The following is a 16,695-nucleotide window of genomic DNA, read 5'->3' on the forward strand; positions in this document are numbered from 1 at the left end:
CTACAATGTTACTTGATTAAGTAACATATCTCATAATCCAAAAATGGGGTACAAGATATATAACGTGGTATATGCCGTTGGCGTTGTAAGCACGTGGTTAAAAGAAAAAACGTGTCGGATCCTTAAAAATGGCACTACTTTTGGAGGATCCGACACGCACCCGTGTACATTTTTGAAGAGTCCGAGTAACATAGATTATATCTTTTACAACATCATGATTCATGGGAACTTGACAATCTGCTCATGATTGGATTGCGTGTTCCATGAAAGTTGAACGATATAACTTTATATTTTCGTTTGTCTATAAAAAAGCTTATTTTCTTATATTTAAAAATAATTTAATATTTTTTTTCACTTATGAGATGATTTATAGTTACACAAATGTGTAAGGCTTGTTTTAGAAAAAGTTCTATTTCTTTCTTAAATTTTAACACATGTGTCCATTTAAACGGTACCACATAAATACAAATCTAGCACATGTAATTTTACCGAAAAAAAGAAAAAAAAAGAAAAAGAACATGCTACGTACATGTAAGTTTATATGGTACGTATAGATGGTAATTCAAGAAAAGTTACTTACAACAACTTAAATTATATCAACAATGACAAACATAAAATTATTTGATTAAGTAAATACTTTAAAACTATAAAGTATAAATGAATAAGAATCTAAACCCTTTAGAAATACGGGAACGATTCCAACCAGCAGTCGATATGATTATTTATAGAATTGTCTGATGCTAAAAAATGGTAATCTTGGTAATAGTGAAAAGAAAAAACGTGTTTCATGTACAATCACTGGAAAATGAAGATCATATTATATGGGCTGCCAGCCAGTGCTAAAAGTAGGAGCATGCAGTCATCAAGTGATTAAACTGTTACTTAATGCTATGAATAAATATGTGTAGGGGTTGCGACGCAGCTGATGAAAACATGATTCACGCCCAATCGTATACGTTTGGACGGATTAATTAAAGACCTATTCATTTATTAATTCTTTTCATTTTTATTCGATCAAATCAGCACATCTAAAATTTAGATTGATTCGAGCTAAATATATAGCTCAGATTGACCCGTGAAAAACTTGGTTAAAATATTATTTAAAAGGACTTTTTTTATGTCACATATTATTAGTTTATTACTAGTACGTACTATACTATATATAAGAGAGAACACCCAACTTTTGTAATCCTCACATGAAATTTTCTTGTTCAATTTATCTCTAATTGAAGCTTTAATTACCTTGCAAGTTCTCACCCGTTTTGGTAAATTTGAATAATTATATGGGCTTCTTAATGCTACAAGGAGAGATGATGTGGAAAAGGTGATAGTGACACCACAAAAGATCTATTTTAACTTACAAAAACTTTTATATGATTTAATTTTTCAAAAACATTGAGAAATCGTCAGACTATCTTTACAACTGGTATAATATTACAAAAAACAAAATAAAGAGCAAGAGTAGGAAAAAAACACACAAAAAATTTAATTAAGTTTTTGCTTTTATTTAACTAAAATTTTAAAGTAGATATTAAAATTTTCAATTAATATAATACATCAAAAAAAATACTTATTGATATAATATCAACACGATGACTTAAATATACTAAAAATCTACAACAAAAAAAAAATCAAAATTATTCCACAAATTATAAAAGTACATTACATACGAAAAAACTAACTTTATACTACGTAAAAAAAAAATTACTAATTAAAAATTAATGGATTAATAAGGAATATACTTAGTAATATGTAGTTATGGTGGGGATATTTTTGTCTTGAAAAAAATGATTTTCTGCTTTTGCTTCTGCTTTTTCCGAGAAGCAGGAATTTTCTGCTTCTCCTCAACCACAGAAAAACTGCTTCTGCTTCTACTTAAAAGCAGTTTCACTAATGGGCAAAACACATCAAATAACCCAAATAAGTGCTTTTTCTCCAAAAAAAAAAAAAAGCGCTTTTAGCCTCAAAACCGCTAGGCCAAACAGGCTTAGTTTTGTTTGATAATTAAACAAATTATAAGAAACAAGAAAAAAATTAAAACTTGGTAAGAGTTGTGTTGGTTGGCTTGTGACCCATTGTTTAGCTCAACCAAATTCATCCGACCTCAAATAACATTACTTGCGCGGATCGTTACATTAACTCGTTCCATTTTGACCCATCCAATTCAATTCAATCCCATCAGCTCACTTGACAGTTGACACCTTAGAAATGTGATAGGTTTATGCTTTTCCTTGATTAAGTTTGAACTGGGACAGAAGGGTACGGTGGTAGTTAGAACTAATGGAAATGGGTATTAACTATTAGCAGTATTGCATGACCATTTCAATTATTGTTGGGCATTGAGTGAATCAGAAACCTTAGAGAGAAACGTAGTTGCTTCACTATAAATTCATGAGTCTAACGTTGTTCACATACCAAGGAAAAAATAAAGAGTGAAAAAAGCATAAAAGATAAAGAAAAAGAATGTCTTGCATGGCTGAGAAATGGGAGGAACTTAGCGGGAAAAACAACTGGTATGGGCTATTAAACCCATTGGATCTTGATCTTCGTAAATATATCATTCAATACGGAGAATTGGCACAAGCAATTTATGACACTTTCCTCACTGAGACAGCGTCCACATACAAAGGAGCTAGCAGATACTCGGAGGAAAACTTATTTACTAAGGCAGGACTTGACCCGCTCAAGTATCACGTAACCAAAAATTTTAATGCTACCTCATCCATTCCACTTCCTGATGCTTTCATTACAAGATCAATTTCAAGGAAAGCATGGTGTAAGGAATCAAATTTTATGGGGTATGTTGTTGTGGCTACTGATGAGGGTAAAGTTGCATTAGGAAGGAGGATATCGTGGCTGCTTGGCGAGGAACTAAGCAAACGTTGGAGTGGGCGGATGACCTTCAGTTTCAACTTGTCCCAGCACTCAAAGTTTTTGGTGATGAACGCCTCCTTTGTTTCAACCTTTGGTGCATCAGGGCTTCTACAACATTTATACAATAGGAAGATCCATGATCAGAATTTAATAAAACTTGTGTCAGGGGTCAGGTGCATATTATTAACTTACATACTTTATAGTACTTTCGTGATTTTTACGAGAATATGATTCTTTGCTTCTCATTTTTCAATAAATGGTTGTTTTTCTCTAATGATAAAATTTTAGTCTGTTTGTCTTCTATCTACCTATCAATCTATCTATCTATCTATCCATCTCAATAAGAATAAATAATTAAATTTATATGTCCAGAGGTCAAGAAGCCAACAAAAATTAATTTATGATAAAGAATGACCTTTTCTTATCAAAAGAGATTTTAGGTTATGGGGAAGCATATTTTTGCAATTTCGTTTGTTCTTATTTCTATCTAAGGGGGCTTTTTGAAAAAAAGAAAAAAAAAAACTACTTGCATGCCTTGATGAAGCTAAAGAATCCTACCATTCATCATTTTTAATTTCTTCCTTTTAGGTAATGGAAGAACTGAAAAGATTGGTTGAGGAATATAAACATGAAGAGGAGAGGTCAGCGTAACTGTGACTAGACACAATCTAGGTGCATCACTTGCAACGCTAAATGCAGTTGACATAATTTTCAATGGTATCAACAAGTCGAGCAATGGCAAGGAATTCCCAATGACAGCCTTTCCATTCGCAAGTCCTAAAGTTGGGGATCTCAATTTTCAAAAGGCATTTTCCAAACAGAAATATCTTCACATCTTGAAGATTCATAACTTATTGGATATTATTCCGAAATATCCACCCATTGGCTATTTTGATATTGGGCAGGAAATAATAATTGACACCATAAAATCGCCGTCGTGAAGCAGCCTGGAGACGTCGTGAGCTGGCATTTATTGGAGTCGTACTTACATGGAGTTGCATGTTTTCAAGGTATAGAACGTTTAAAGGGTTTTAAACTAGAGGTGGATCGCGATATCTCACTTGTCAACAAAGATAAAGACGTATTGAAAGACGAATATTGTGTTCCTGCGGTTTGGTGGACTGAAAACAACAAAGGGATGGTTCAACAAAAAGATGGATCTTGGCTTCTATTGGATCGCGACGATTATGAATTCTGAGGGTGATAACTGTGGCTTTATTTCCTTTCCCGCAATGTTTGAATAAAAGGTTTCCGAGAGCAGCTTGGAAAAACCACATCATATATTATATATATATGTGTTATGGTTATTCTTATCACAGAGGACAAATTTGTATTTCGAACTATTTCTTTTAATGTTTAATAAGAATACTTTTAATTTGTGTATTCACTTAATTTGTATGTTTTAAATTACTATTTCTTATACTTATTATCATAGTAAAACATAAACGTACCGAAAGTTTCTGTCGGATGATTCAATGAATGAGGAATATGCAATCGTAAACCGAGAAAGCACTTGGCATAACGGTTCAAAGATTTATAAAAAAAAAAAAAAGTTCAAACGTCAAATTAAAGATAGACCAACTTTTTTTGAAGTCCAACATAAAAATAACAAGGAAAAATTTCTACACATCTTTCTACCCAGAAGAAAGAAATACGAGTATTTTTTTTACCAATAACATGTACCTTTGCGTTAAATAAGAAGAGCGTAAAAGAACAATGCCTTCTTATGAAAAAATTAATGTAACCCATAAATAAAGCTATGACATACAGAGTGTATAAAGATAAAATGTAGAAATGGAATGGAGTGATATTTCTTTTACAAAATTAATGCATTACGTTTCATCACATGATTAAACAAGCATTAGAGTATTCATCACTAAAGATGGTAAAGTGTTCATCCTCCGGATTCTTAGTTCTCATCTTAAGCAAATCTGTTCTTACTTATTGGAGAAAAAATCCAATCATGACTTCGCCTTTATCCTAACTAAAATGTTCTATCCTGTGCTGAACAAAATACGTACGTCAAACCAAAAGACCAATAACAGGTTTTTATAGAAAAAAGAGAATTTTGGGGGAAAAAAAGAAAGAAAGAAAGGATATATTTGATACATTAATTCAACACTTCATTGTGTATACGTTTATATAGTGTAGCAAAGAGTATGGAAAGACTAAATAATTTTTTACCTGGAGAAGCTCAAAAGATCAAACAATTAAATATAGGAAATACGAGAAGAGTAACAACTGCCTGCAATATAATGAATAACAATTGAATGTTTTGCACACAATAATGAATGGAAGATGAAAATTCTCCTAATTAGTTACCCGGTTTTTCAATGAAACTGAAATTATTCTTTTTTTTTAATGAAACCGAAATTATTCATTTAGTAGAAGGAATTTTTTTTGTTTGTGATAAGAGAATGTGTAGCATTATAATAGGACTGCTCAACTTCTCCTTAACTCACCAAATATTATTATTAGCTACACACGTTTAGGGAAGTGAATGTGGGGCATTAAAAATTGGGGTGATTAGCTTCTCATTCTCACTCTTTATGTGATTTAAATGTTATTATTTAATTAGGATTATTCAATGGAAAAATTTCATTAATGCTCATGAACGTGTAATTGAGCCTTAGCTTCATGTAATTATATAGTATTACTATTTAGTATTTATTATATTAGATGTTTTAAGTTTTATTACATTTTAATTTACATCTGGGGCAAAATGATCAGAGGCAAAATGGTAATTTATCTTTGAAGGTTGGAGCTTCTCTTTTTTAGTATAATATGATGATATGATATGATTTAAAAGATAGATAATGCTCTTACTCTATTACTTCATGCAAAATATGGCAAAAAGAAATTTATACGTATCTCTAGATTAATTGGTCTACCTGCAGAGTATACTCATAGGTATATGAAATATAATAAATCATGCATCAAAAATACTACACACATCATTTTAGCTAGCTATAAGCTATTTCCTTCAATATATCCTTATATTGGAAACCTAACGACCCCTTTAAGCTTACAAAGTACTACTACTAAGTTTATTTTTCGTTTTGTTTTCATGAATTTATGATGAATGCTAGGTAATTTTTTTAATTACAGAGCATAAGAAAGTTGACAGTTACATACTTCAAATTTAATTTCATGCATTTAAGTACTTGCATAAAATAAGCTGCAACGCCCGTACATAATTGTGTGTTCTTTGAACGTCAGGATTTGCATAAAATTGGTAAATTGACGTTCCATGATACACTACTCTGTTTTAAGTACAAATGCATGGAACGTCAAATTGGTACAAACACCCTCTGGCTCTCCCATACAAAAACAGAGAGTAGTTATCATGGAACGTCAAATTAGTAAAATCTATCCAGTTTTCAAGTACTGGACGATATGTTCTTTGTCTGCTTCATGCCAAAAAAAGGCATTTGTAGTTTGTACGTTCTATCCAGTTTTTACGTTCATTATTAAGAATATCCATACAAGGGAACTGATGTCACTTGCAAAACTGGATAGGAATCCAATGATGCTGCTAAGATTACTGATTATGAAGATGTCCCAGCCAATAGTGAATCTGCTCTGTTGAGTGCTGTTGCTAACCCAACCTGTATCCGTCGCCATTGATGCTAGTGGATTAGATTTTTTGTTCTATGCTAGTGGTGTTTTTACTGGAGAATGTGGAACTGAGTTAGATCATGGTGTTACAGCAGTTGGATACGGAAAAACTAGTGATGGGACAAAGTATTGGTTAGTAAAGAACTCATGGTGGACTACTTGGGGCGAGAATGGTTACATTAGAATGCAAAAGGCATTGATGGTGATGAAGGACTTTGTGGAATTGCTATGCAAGCTTCTTATCCAACTGCTTAAATAGCTAAGTAGCTATGTCCGAATTTGCTGTTGATTCTCGTCTTTAAACACTATTGTTGTTCACCTTGTTCATATATAGTTTATGTGGTGTTGTGTGCAGTATATTTACAAACTCGTTTTATGTACATTCTAAGTGTTAAACAAAAGTTTATATGTGAAAAATATTCAGCATTCAGCAATAAAGTGTTAAACAAAAGTTTATATGTGATAAGAAAGCTTCTTCTTTTTTTTTTTTTTTGTAGTGATTGATATCTCGGGGTGCGGCCCTTCCCCGGATCCTAAAAAACTTTACAATCTTGAATTAATTCGACATGATAGAAAAATCAAAAGGAATGCAGAGGATTACTCAGCAGTACTCGAACAATAACAAAAGACAGAGAGCTACATACCTAAGAATCAAAGATTGAAAAATCAGCAAGCTATATATCACAATCTCCGCAATCCTTGTCTAGTAACTGGCAAGAAGCTAAGAACATACCCGCAAGAGATTTGATTGACGCTATTTAGGCCAATCTTCACTCGACGATGGCCATGCTTCTATATATCATTTTTGTAGTAAAATATCCCAATCTAGTTCGTCAATTTTTATAAAGATTTAATTATAAACACCAGTTGTAATCAAGAATATGCCATCCGCTATGCAAGTTTACATGGCCTAATTTCCTATGGACTATCAATCATGGTAGCTTCTGAACACTGAAGTGTAGAAACCAATATTGAATAGTGGTGTCAATCTACGTACTTCACAAAATCTAGAAAGAAATACTCGTTCTAAAGTTCTAACCAATCAAAATTGTCGTCTATCTAATTTGATACTGGGCAAAAAAAACGGTGAAATTAAAAGATAATCTCATTTTCCACAGGCTTAACAGGCGGATGGAATCTGCGTATAGTTTACGAACGAACATTACAAATAATACTTGAAGGAGTTGACAGAATCTTAAAACATTATGAGTGTAATTATACTTGCGTAATATGAGGAAGACTAATAGGGCAAGCGGCGAAGACTTCTCGATTGACTTGGACGAAACGACTGGCGCTGGAAGAATGCAATGCAACGACATAAATAATATTTTGCCTATAATGACAAATAGGGGTATCAAGGATAGCCCAAAAGTTGATAGCCCACCTAACCCGCCCAAAGTTTTATAGGTTGGGATTAAGATAAATTCATATTGGGCTGATTTTAGCCCAACTTAACATTAATCAATTTTAAAGTGATCTCCAAGTTAGCCAATACTAACTCATTTTTAAGATTTACTTTATTTTTTTCTATGTATTCACTTTTCTTGTATCATGTATCTCATAAGTTTGGGGCGTGTTTGATATTTGCGGAAAATATTTCCTGAAAAATGTTTTTTGCGAAAATATTTTCCACGAAAAATGTTTTCTGCGAAAATATTTTCCACGAAAAATGTTTTCTGCGAAAATATTTTTTGCAAAAATATTTTTCATGAAAGATAATTTCCCCGGAAATGTTTTCCTAAAAAATAGACCCTTCAAAAAAGAATAGGTCAAGTTGGGCGAGTCATGACCCAGCCCATATCAGTCCAAGTAACTTTTGGATCATTGTTAGCCCAACCCATTTATCACCTCAATCCATTTTGATGGGCCCAATTTTAGCCCAACCCGCTCATTTCACATTCCTGATGACAAAGATACAACTACTATGAGAAATTTCATGGAATAACTACATGATATAACAAACATATGGTGAGTATTTACATTTAGTAGCTATAGTTTAATTTAATTACTTCTCATAGCAAATATTTGTGTATTAATATCATTTAGTAACTATATATATATATACACACACAAAATAGAATACTCATCCCACTATTCACTTCCAACCCAATAGCTCCGGCGTTTTTTTGTGGTTTCAATTGCAGATCTGGTTTCAATGCACATAATTGTAGCTCTCTGCTGCCGCCGTTGGTTTGAATGCAATTCTTTTGTGGTTTCAAATGCAGATCTGGTTTCAATGTTTTTGTAGTTATTTTTTGTGTTTTCATTTGCAAAGGAGAAGCTCAGTTCCCTATTTTTTGTGTTTTCATTTGCGAAGGAGAAAGTTAGGTGTGTGGATTTTGCAAATTCATGCTACGGAAATGTTTTGCTGTAATGTTAGATTGTATACAACCAGATCTGAACTTCTCCGCCGCCATCGGCGCAATGGACTGAGAAGTGCGGCGAAGAGATCGTTCAGATCTGAGCTTCTTCCGGTATGTATTTGTTGTATACATACCGGAAAATATGGTGTACTTGTTAATTTTTTGGTGTATCTATGTTGTATACAATATTTTTCGCCTGTATTTGTTGTATACACACCGGAAAATATGGCATATTTGTTAATTTTTTGGTGTATGAATGTTTTATACTATATTTTTTTTGTTTGTATCTGTTGTATACATATTGGAAAATATGATGTATTTTGTGTAGTTATTGGTGTATATGTATTCAGTTTTTTAATCGTTGTATTCATGAATACAACAAGCCAATTTATGAATACAGATAGTTATTTTATGAATACAGTTGGAAAAAAAGTGTTGTATTCATGAATACAACTAAAAAAAAAATTGAATACACATGTGGAGCTGACGATTTCTACGTAACGTAAATATTGAAACATTAGCTATGCAGCTTGATTAAACCCTAAATGTTTGCTATTTATGTAAAATGCCCAAATTTCATTTGGTGTGAGACATAACAAATAATGCTTGAGTGAGGCTTACCTTAGAGAATATGAATAATTCGAAACTATAGATAGATTTTTTTCACCAACAAAACTGTAGATAGATAATACTCCCCCCGGATCAAAAAAAGTGTCCACTTATCTTTTTTTTTTTTTTTTTTTTTTTTTTTTTTGGGTAAAAAAAATTGTCCACTTATTAAATCAAGAAACAATTAACCTTGTCTTTCCAGATTTGCCCCTATTAAGTGTTATGTGATCAAATCCCAATGCCTATTTAATTAAGGGTAGTTTAGTCAATTTACATTTTTTTTTTTTTTGGAGTGAGTAGTTTCTTAAGGGGTGTGCAAATGGCTAAGTGACTCGTTTTTTTTATCCGGAGGGAGTACTAGTTAAGTTAGAAATGTATGTAAAGAAGTTCATTAAGTTTTCCAATTTTAGGAGCTGTTGTACCATTATATTATGCCAAGATTACCGGAACCCAATTTTTGCTTAGTACACATTGGTTAATTAGCTTAGTTTCTTGATACTTCAATTGAAATTTCCTAGAAAAGCATAAGTTCAGTGTGAATTCCAGAAGTCAATACATACTTGAACTTCAAATTTCCATCAATAAATTTAAATAATCATAAATCAAGACTACTTTTCCACAAACGAAATTGGAGTCCAGTTATTGACAAAAAAGGAGGTTAATTTCAGTCCGAGTCTCCAGACTAGTCATTAATGAGGAAATAATTTCTCATTTACGCCTCTATATAAAGTCTTGCCAATGAAGGCATAAAATGCAAGCCTATTACATAAAAATCTTACAACAATATTCTTTTGATCAAACCGTGTATTTTCCTCCCTACATTACATTAATTACTTAGCGATGGGTATGAAAGTTGATTTGATCAGTATTCTAATACTGTTCTTTGTAGTTGGCATGTTTAACTCTCAAGCAATTGCTCGCAACCAGCCAAAATTATCCGTGTCTGAGAGACACGAGCTGTGGATGGCGCGTCATGGTCGAGTTTACAAGGACGAAGTAGAAAAAGGAAAACGACTCATGATATTCAAAGAAAACATGAAATTCATCGAGTCGATGAATAAGGCAGGGAATCTGTCTTATAAATTAGGCATTAATAAATTTGCAGATATTACTTCAGACGAGTTTTTTGCCAAGTATACTGGATTAAACATGCCTTCACATCCTTCACCTTCTCCAATGTCATCGACGGAATTCAAGATTAATGATCTAACTGATGATGAAATGCCGTCTAACTGGGATTGGAGAAAGCATGGGGCTGTTACAAACGTGAAGGATCAAGGTCAATGTGGTAAGACACAACATAACACTTTCATTAACTCACTATGTCCTCCGTGGCGAATTTAGACTATAATATTGTTACTTGTTAGAGGTGGCAAAATTAGCTCATGAAAATATGGTTTGTTCAAGTTTAGGTCGGCTTAATGATCCCCTTTATTTCATTTTGACCTGCTCATTTCAAACCATCCAAGAGTTGACATTTCTTTTTAAGTTGACTGATTCAGGTGACCTTGTCAAAATATTTTCTTTTAGTTTTTTTGTTTGTATTAGTTTTATTTGCTAACTAAGAAAATTATCACTAAAAAATTTAAGAAATTAAAATTTGGTAAAAGATGCGGTTTGGATTATGACTCATTGTTTAACCATCTTGACGAGCCCATTTTAGCCCAAGTATCGTTTGAGTGGTTACCGGCTCAAATTTCGTTCATCCGGCCAATTTGACACTCCTAAACTAGACAGGATTTGTAGAAATTACAGCGTCTAGCTCGAACTATATATATGTGTATGTGTGTCTGCAAAAGAGATAAAAGGAACACATAAACATAATTCACTGACTCTACATATTAGATTCGCAACTGCATACCCTAGCTCGCATTTATTCAATTCTTCTATAAATTTTGATATTAGCATGCTACTTTTCTATGTTAGGATGTTGTTGGGCATTTTCTGCCATTGGAGCACTAGAAGGAGCCTACAAAATTGCAACAGGCCAAAAGAGTGAACTATCTGAGCAAGAACTTATCGATTGCACCACCCAAAACAATGGTTGTAGCGGCGGCTTAATGACCAATGCATTTGATTTCATTATAGAAAATGGTGGAATTTCAACTGAATCAGATTATCCATACGAAATGCAACAATATACATGCAGGAGGCAAGAGCTAACACCAGCAGTAAAAATAAGCAGCTATCAAGTTGTGCCTGAAAGTGAAACAGCATTGTTACAAGCCGTCACGAAACAACCAGTGTCAATTGGGATTGCTACTAGCCAAGAGTTCCAATTTTACTCTGGAGGAACTTATCATGGAAGCTGTGCGAACGAAATTAACCATGCAGTTACGGCAATAGGGTATGGAACTGATGAGAAGGGTCAAAAATATTGGTTATTGAAGAATTCATGGGGAACTACTTGGGGGGAAAATGGATATATGAAAATTATAAGAGATACTGGGAATCCTGGAGGTCATTGTGACATCTATAAGTTGTCCTCTTATCCAATCATATGATAGTCCCTAAGGAAGTATTCTATATTTTACTTTATGTCGTATTAAGAATTGAAAGAAGATAGTGGTCATCGTGCATGCAAAAGCTTTTTGCATGCAGCGTATGAATCTTTTGTATTGGAATTTTATGGAATTATAAAAAAGCGTATTGATTAGTATTATAAAGTCTAATCTTGTGTTTATGATCGACTAATTACCTAGTATATATTTTAATTTTCTTTGCTGAAGCTAGAAGCTTAGAATTTCACGTACGGGTCTCATTTTGTTAACCGATTGGTCGTAGGTTCGATCCTACTTGGGGAGATTTGATTGATTCTAAATTCTTTAATTTATAATAGAGGGGCTCACTTTGCCCGTTAAGAGTAGGTAAATATATAGGAGTTCCCGGGTTATATATAGTTAGTGATCCAATATAGGTTTACGTATTGATGAATAAAATAACTTCATATTTGTATTGATGGTGTGAGATAGCAATTGACTAGTGGAATAATCGAAGTGCTCACAAGTTGACCCCGTCATATTAAAATATGTACACGCACACTAATCATCATATTAAAATTGTATTGTTACTACTAAATTTTCTTTGAACAACGCCACTGTTATCCTAAAGTACGCCTATTATTGGCGAATTATTAGCTCAATTATAATCTTTTGAACATTGAGGCATCCCAACCGGAAACATTTGAACCAATTAATAATAGGTAAAACTTAAGTACATATGAACTATTCCGGATTTCTTAACGCCAAAGAAGGAAACATCTATATTGTTCGAGTGACCAGAAAAAGGAAGAAGATAAAACATCAAAAGAAAAAAAGCTCTTATTAGGAAAAAATATTCGCCACGATTCCACCCCAATAGTCATCAGATGAATACATATTTTACAAGTTCACAATAATCTCTCTTCAAGGCTATATCGCATGTCAGATCCAACTCTTAACTTTTTTCCCTATCGCCCTCAAAAGGACGTGGTTAAAATCGAAGTGTAGGACCCAAGAAACTTTTTCCTCAAACAAACAAGTTCATTCTTCTTATTTCAGGAGCTTGAAGGAGTATAGTCGTCTTTCGGTTTTTTTAATCATCAAAGAATTTATTAATTCGATTAATTTAGATTCGTGTCACATGTGGTTTGTTTAAGAATAAAGTGTTTGTTAGAAAAATAGGTAAACATAATCGAAAAAGAAATGGCTTTGAGGCGTGAAAGAATCGACTTTCCTTAAAAAGATATTGCCCGTATACAAATTTGGGAAAATACGAACAATTCCCTTCAGGATACAACAAAGCCTATGTTTATACCTGCATATTTTTCTATATGCTACTTCAAGAGTGTCCTTATATTTATAGAATTTGAGAGATGACATTTATAGAATTTGAGAGATGACTTTTCAGAATAGTCATGCCCTTTCACGAACGGATGTGTCTATTCACTTTAAGACCTCTTATATTACAAACTATCTAACAGTGTTCCCTATCAGAATTTTTCAGATCTCAAAGCTCAAACCAAGACATCTGGTTAAATGTGGAGGGACCTCATCTATCTCACCACACTTTTTGGTTGGGCCTTTGTAACTAATATCATAATAAAGTATTTCACATCTGCGTCTATTTAATTCTTTTCTGAAGTTGTGAAACTTATATTGATTTTTGTTTTATTTGTGGTTGTTAATATCATAGTAAGGTATTTCGCATTTGAGTACAAATACCCTCAGTGGTTTCACATTAATCAACTGTTGAAAAAGAGGAACATAAAATTTTCTCATTGGAATGAGAAGATGATGGAATAGATTAGGGCTGTTCACAATTTTGATTAAAATCAAAATCAAACCGAAAATTTAACCAAACTGAATAAAAAAATCGACATTTAGTTTGGTTTGGTTTGATTTGGTTTTAAATTTTAAAACCAATAATATTTGGTTTGGTTATGGTTCTATTAAAAAATAACCGAATAAATAACCGAACCAAACCAATAAATTATATACATCAATTTTATAATTATTTATATGTAAAATATTAGTTTTTCATAAATAATTATAAATATTTTATACCTTTTAATGATTAATTTGATTTTGGTCTACTTATTTCACATGATTGTTTAAGGCCCATGTTTTTAAGAATATGTCCAAGCCAGTGTCTTTAAGTCTTTTAACTCTTTTAAGTGTTAAGTGTAAACTTATTAATAGAAGCTCACGTTAGAGTCTAATGTCTTTAACTTAAATTTTAAGCCTTTCTTTGTCAGCCATTTGATTTTAAGTTTTTTTTTCCCCATAATTTATACATTTCTTTTTTTCTTGTTTGAATGAGTCCTAAACTTCTAATATTTTTCATATGAAAAGGACAGAGGTTATAGATTTGGAGGTTATAGAAGATCTTGATAATATCGGCATTCTTTGCAACTCAAGCACATGGTAATGCCTAATACTTCTTCAATCGGTAATCCTTCTAAAAAGCAAAAAAGAACAACTCCTTATAGTCGAGACCCTAGCCTTGGGGATACTGATAGAAAAACATCTGAAGTTTGGGATTAATTTGTTTATTATTTTTTAAATTTAGTTAATGCAAAATTAAGAAAAATTGTATTTTAAACTATATAATGTATGACATTCGCAAGGAAAAAAAATAAAAATCAAATATATATGAAAAGAAATACATGTGAAAAGATACCGGAGAAATAAATCCTAGATGTATTAATTCTTAATTCTCTGAAACTTGAACTTCAATAATCTGTATTACAAAACCTCTATAATGAAGATGTTCTTAATTTGTTTCATTCTTACAAGAAGCAGCACTGGTCATATTTAAAATATAATAATGAATACCTTAACTCTTGAGGAGTTCCAAAATCCATTGAAGGTGTAATTATTTAAAGATTTAATGAGACTATTTTTAGACTTCTCAATGATAGTCTTCTCAAATTTCACCATAAAAATAAAGAGCATAAAATTTAAAAAATGAGTACAAAAATGAGAAAAAATAAATAAATAGGATTCTTATTTTAGGAAATTAATAGCAGTTTTACATGCATTTAAGGCTTTATATTGGTAGTAAATTAAAGCATAAAATACAATTGATAATAAGCCCTTATCAACTATCGATTACATGTGCCTAATCTCCATAATTTTAAGAGCCAATCAATTCAATATATGTCATACTTTCATGTGACCTTTAACCTCTTTGTAGGTGATAGAAAAAGCAAATCAAAATGAAACTATAAGTTGAAATGAGTACCTCTGGAAGTAGCAAGTTAAAATTTGCTCTTCATTTTTTTATCAATCAAACGACATCCACTTTCTGAATTCGGGAAAAATGAATTTTGATAATTTTTCTAAGCCTTTGTTTATTTAAAAAGGTATTTTAGACCTCGAATCTAAGCGGATAAAGTTTAATATTCTTATAAAAAAAAATTAAAAGTTTTTGTTAGAAATTTTTTGGTTTCGATTAGATATTTTCAAAAGATAAAAGCATAAATACAACCCACTATTTTATTGAACTCTCACTTAAATCTAAAATATTATTATATTAAAACTCATCAATGAAAATATAATCAGATTATCTGCAAAATTCACATACTACCAATTAAAAGGTCTCATTGTAAATTAAATTACTTTTAGTTTTTCAAAGAGTGGCGGAATAGCTGGAAAAAGATAGCTACTAAAATTCAAGGAATATATCATAACGAATGAAATAAGCAGATTTCACAACCCTCCATTTTCTCCAACTCCACCTTCTTTCATTATTTTTTTCGTTAATAGGTTTATTCTATCTTTGCATATATAAAGATTAATGAAGGAAAAATAACAAAAGAAAAGCAGGGAAGCAAATATGTCGAAGATAAGATTCATTTTCAATTTTCCTTATGTAGATAAAACTGCGAATATACATAAAGAAGACAAGAATATAACAATGTGGAGTTGTATTATGAACTTTTGAGATTATACCATTATATCAAGAACCTCTAGAATTGTCATGCAAGCTTTTTCTCTTTAGTCTTTGAACAATATCCTATTCCTGCGGTTGAATCACCAAAAAAATCAAGAAAACTCCGTTATGTACTTCATCCTCAGTACTCCAAAGTGATCTCGTTCTTCAATATTGAAAATTGCATAAGAGGAACTTTCACTTTCATCTATCTGGAAGGCCTTTTATTGCTCTTGAAAAAGGAAAAAGAAATCATAAATTTTTAAAGAATTGATTAGTAACTAAAAAATTTACTCATTGGATCATTTTGATAATATTAAGTGTATTAAGAAAATGATTAGAATGAATACAATTTAAGTAAAGAAAGAGAATACCCATGATTTAAACATAAGAATCAAAAAGAAATTTCACGTTCGCTTGTCCTGGCGCAGCAATGCCTGCATAGATTCCTGAACAAAAACATAACTTAACATTGTATTGTTATTTCCTTGACCGGAAATTTAAAAAATTAGCAGCGAATTAATGTGAGCAGGAAAAAATCATTACTCTTTTTGATGTATGTTTCTTCAATACCTTCAATATTGACGTTTTGTGATTGCGTAGATCCTACTCTTGGTTGTTTCTTTTGGAAGGTCCATTTTGTGAAAAGAAAAACTATGGTAGGAAAAGACGATTTAAGAGTTAGGGAAGGAGTAATATGAAGATTACGTTAAGGGTCTAATAAAAGGGAGATTGAAATTATTTACAGAGACAGTTTAATGTTAGAAACGGTTGAAGTGCTGCATCCATGTGTTTATTTTTTTCCGGATACGATGCC

At 32.0% G+C, this 16,695-nt stretch overlaps 1 protein-coding gene and 2 pseudogenes across 1 annotated transcript; all 3 read left to right on the forward strand.

Annotated features, from left to right (window-relative positions):
- The first annotated feature begins 2,463 nt into the window (after nucleotides 1–2,463).
- LOC132047739 (phospholipase A1-IIgamma-like) lies at nucleotides 2,464–4,209 on the forward strand (annotated as a pseudogene).
- Nucleotides 4,210–5,596: 1,387 nt separating this feature from the next.
- LOC132047740 (senescence-specific cysteine protease SAG39-like) lies at nucleotides 5,597–6,747 on the forward strand (annotated as a pseudogene).
- A 3,424-nt stretch (nucleotides 6,748–10,171) lies between these two features.
- LOC132044395 (zingipain-2-like) lies at nucleotides 10,172–12,130 on the forward strand. Its single transcript, XM_059434886.1, has 2 exons — nucleotides 10,172–10,752; nucleotides 11,391–12,130. Exons 1-2 carry the CDS (start codon nucleotides 10,305–10,307, stop codon nucleotides 11,966–11,968), a joined length of 1,026 nt encoding a protein of 341 aa, XP_059290869.1. The 5' UTR covers nucleotides 10,172–10,304; the 3' UTR covers nucleotides 11,969–12,130.
- Nucleotides 12,131–16,695: the final 4,565 nt, after the last annotated feature.

Source organism: Lycium ferocissimum, chromosome 2 (genome assembly GCF_029784015.1).
Source record: "Lycium ferocissimum isolate CSIRO_LF1 chromosome 2, AGI_CSIRO_Lferr_CH_V1, whole genome shotgun sequence".
In the NCBI taxonomy this organism is placed as follows: domain Eukaryota; kingdom Viridiplantae; phylum Streptophyta; class Magnoliopsida; order Solanales; family Solanaceae; genus Lycium; species Lycium ferocissimum.

Coding starts and splice junctions, on each gene's coding strand:
- LOC132044395 (XM_059434886.1), top strand. CDS start 10,305: ATGGGTATGAAAGTTGATTTGATCAGTATTCTAATACTGTTCTTTGTA. Junction 10,753..11,390: donor GAAGGATCAAGGTCAATGTG/GTAAGACACAAC, acceptor TTTCTATGTTAG/GATGTTGTTGGGCATTTTCT.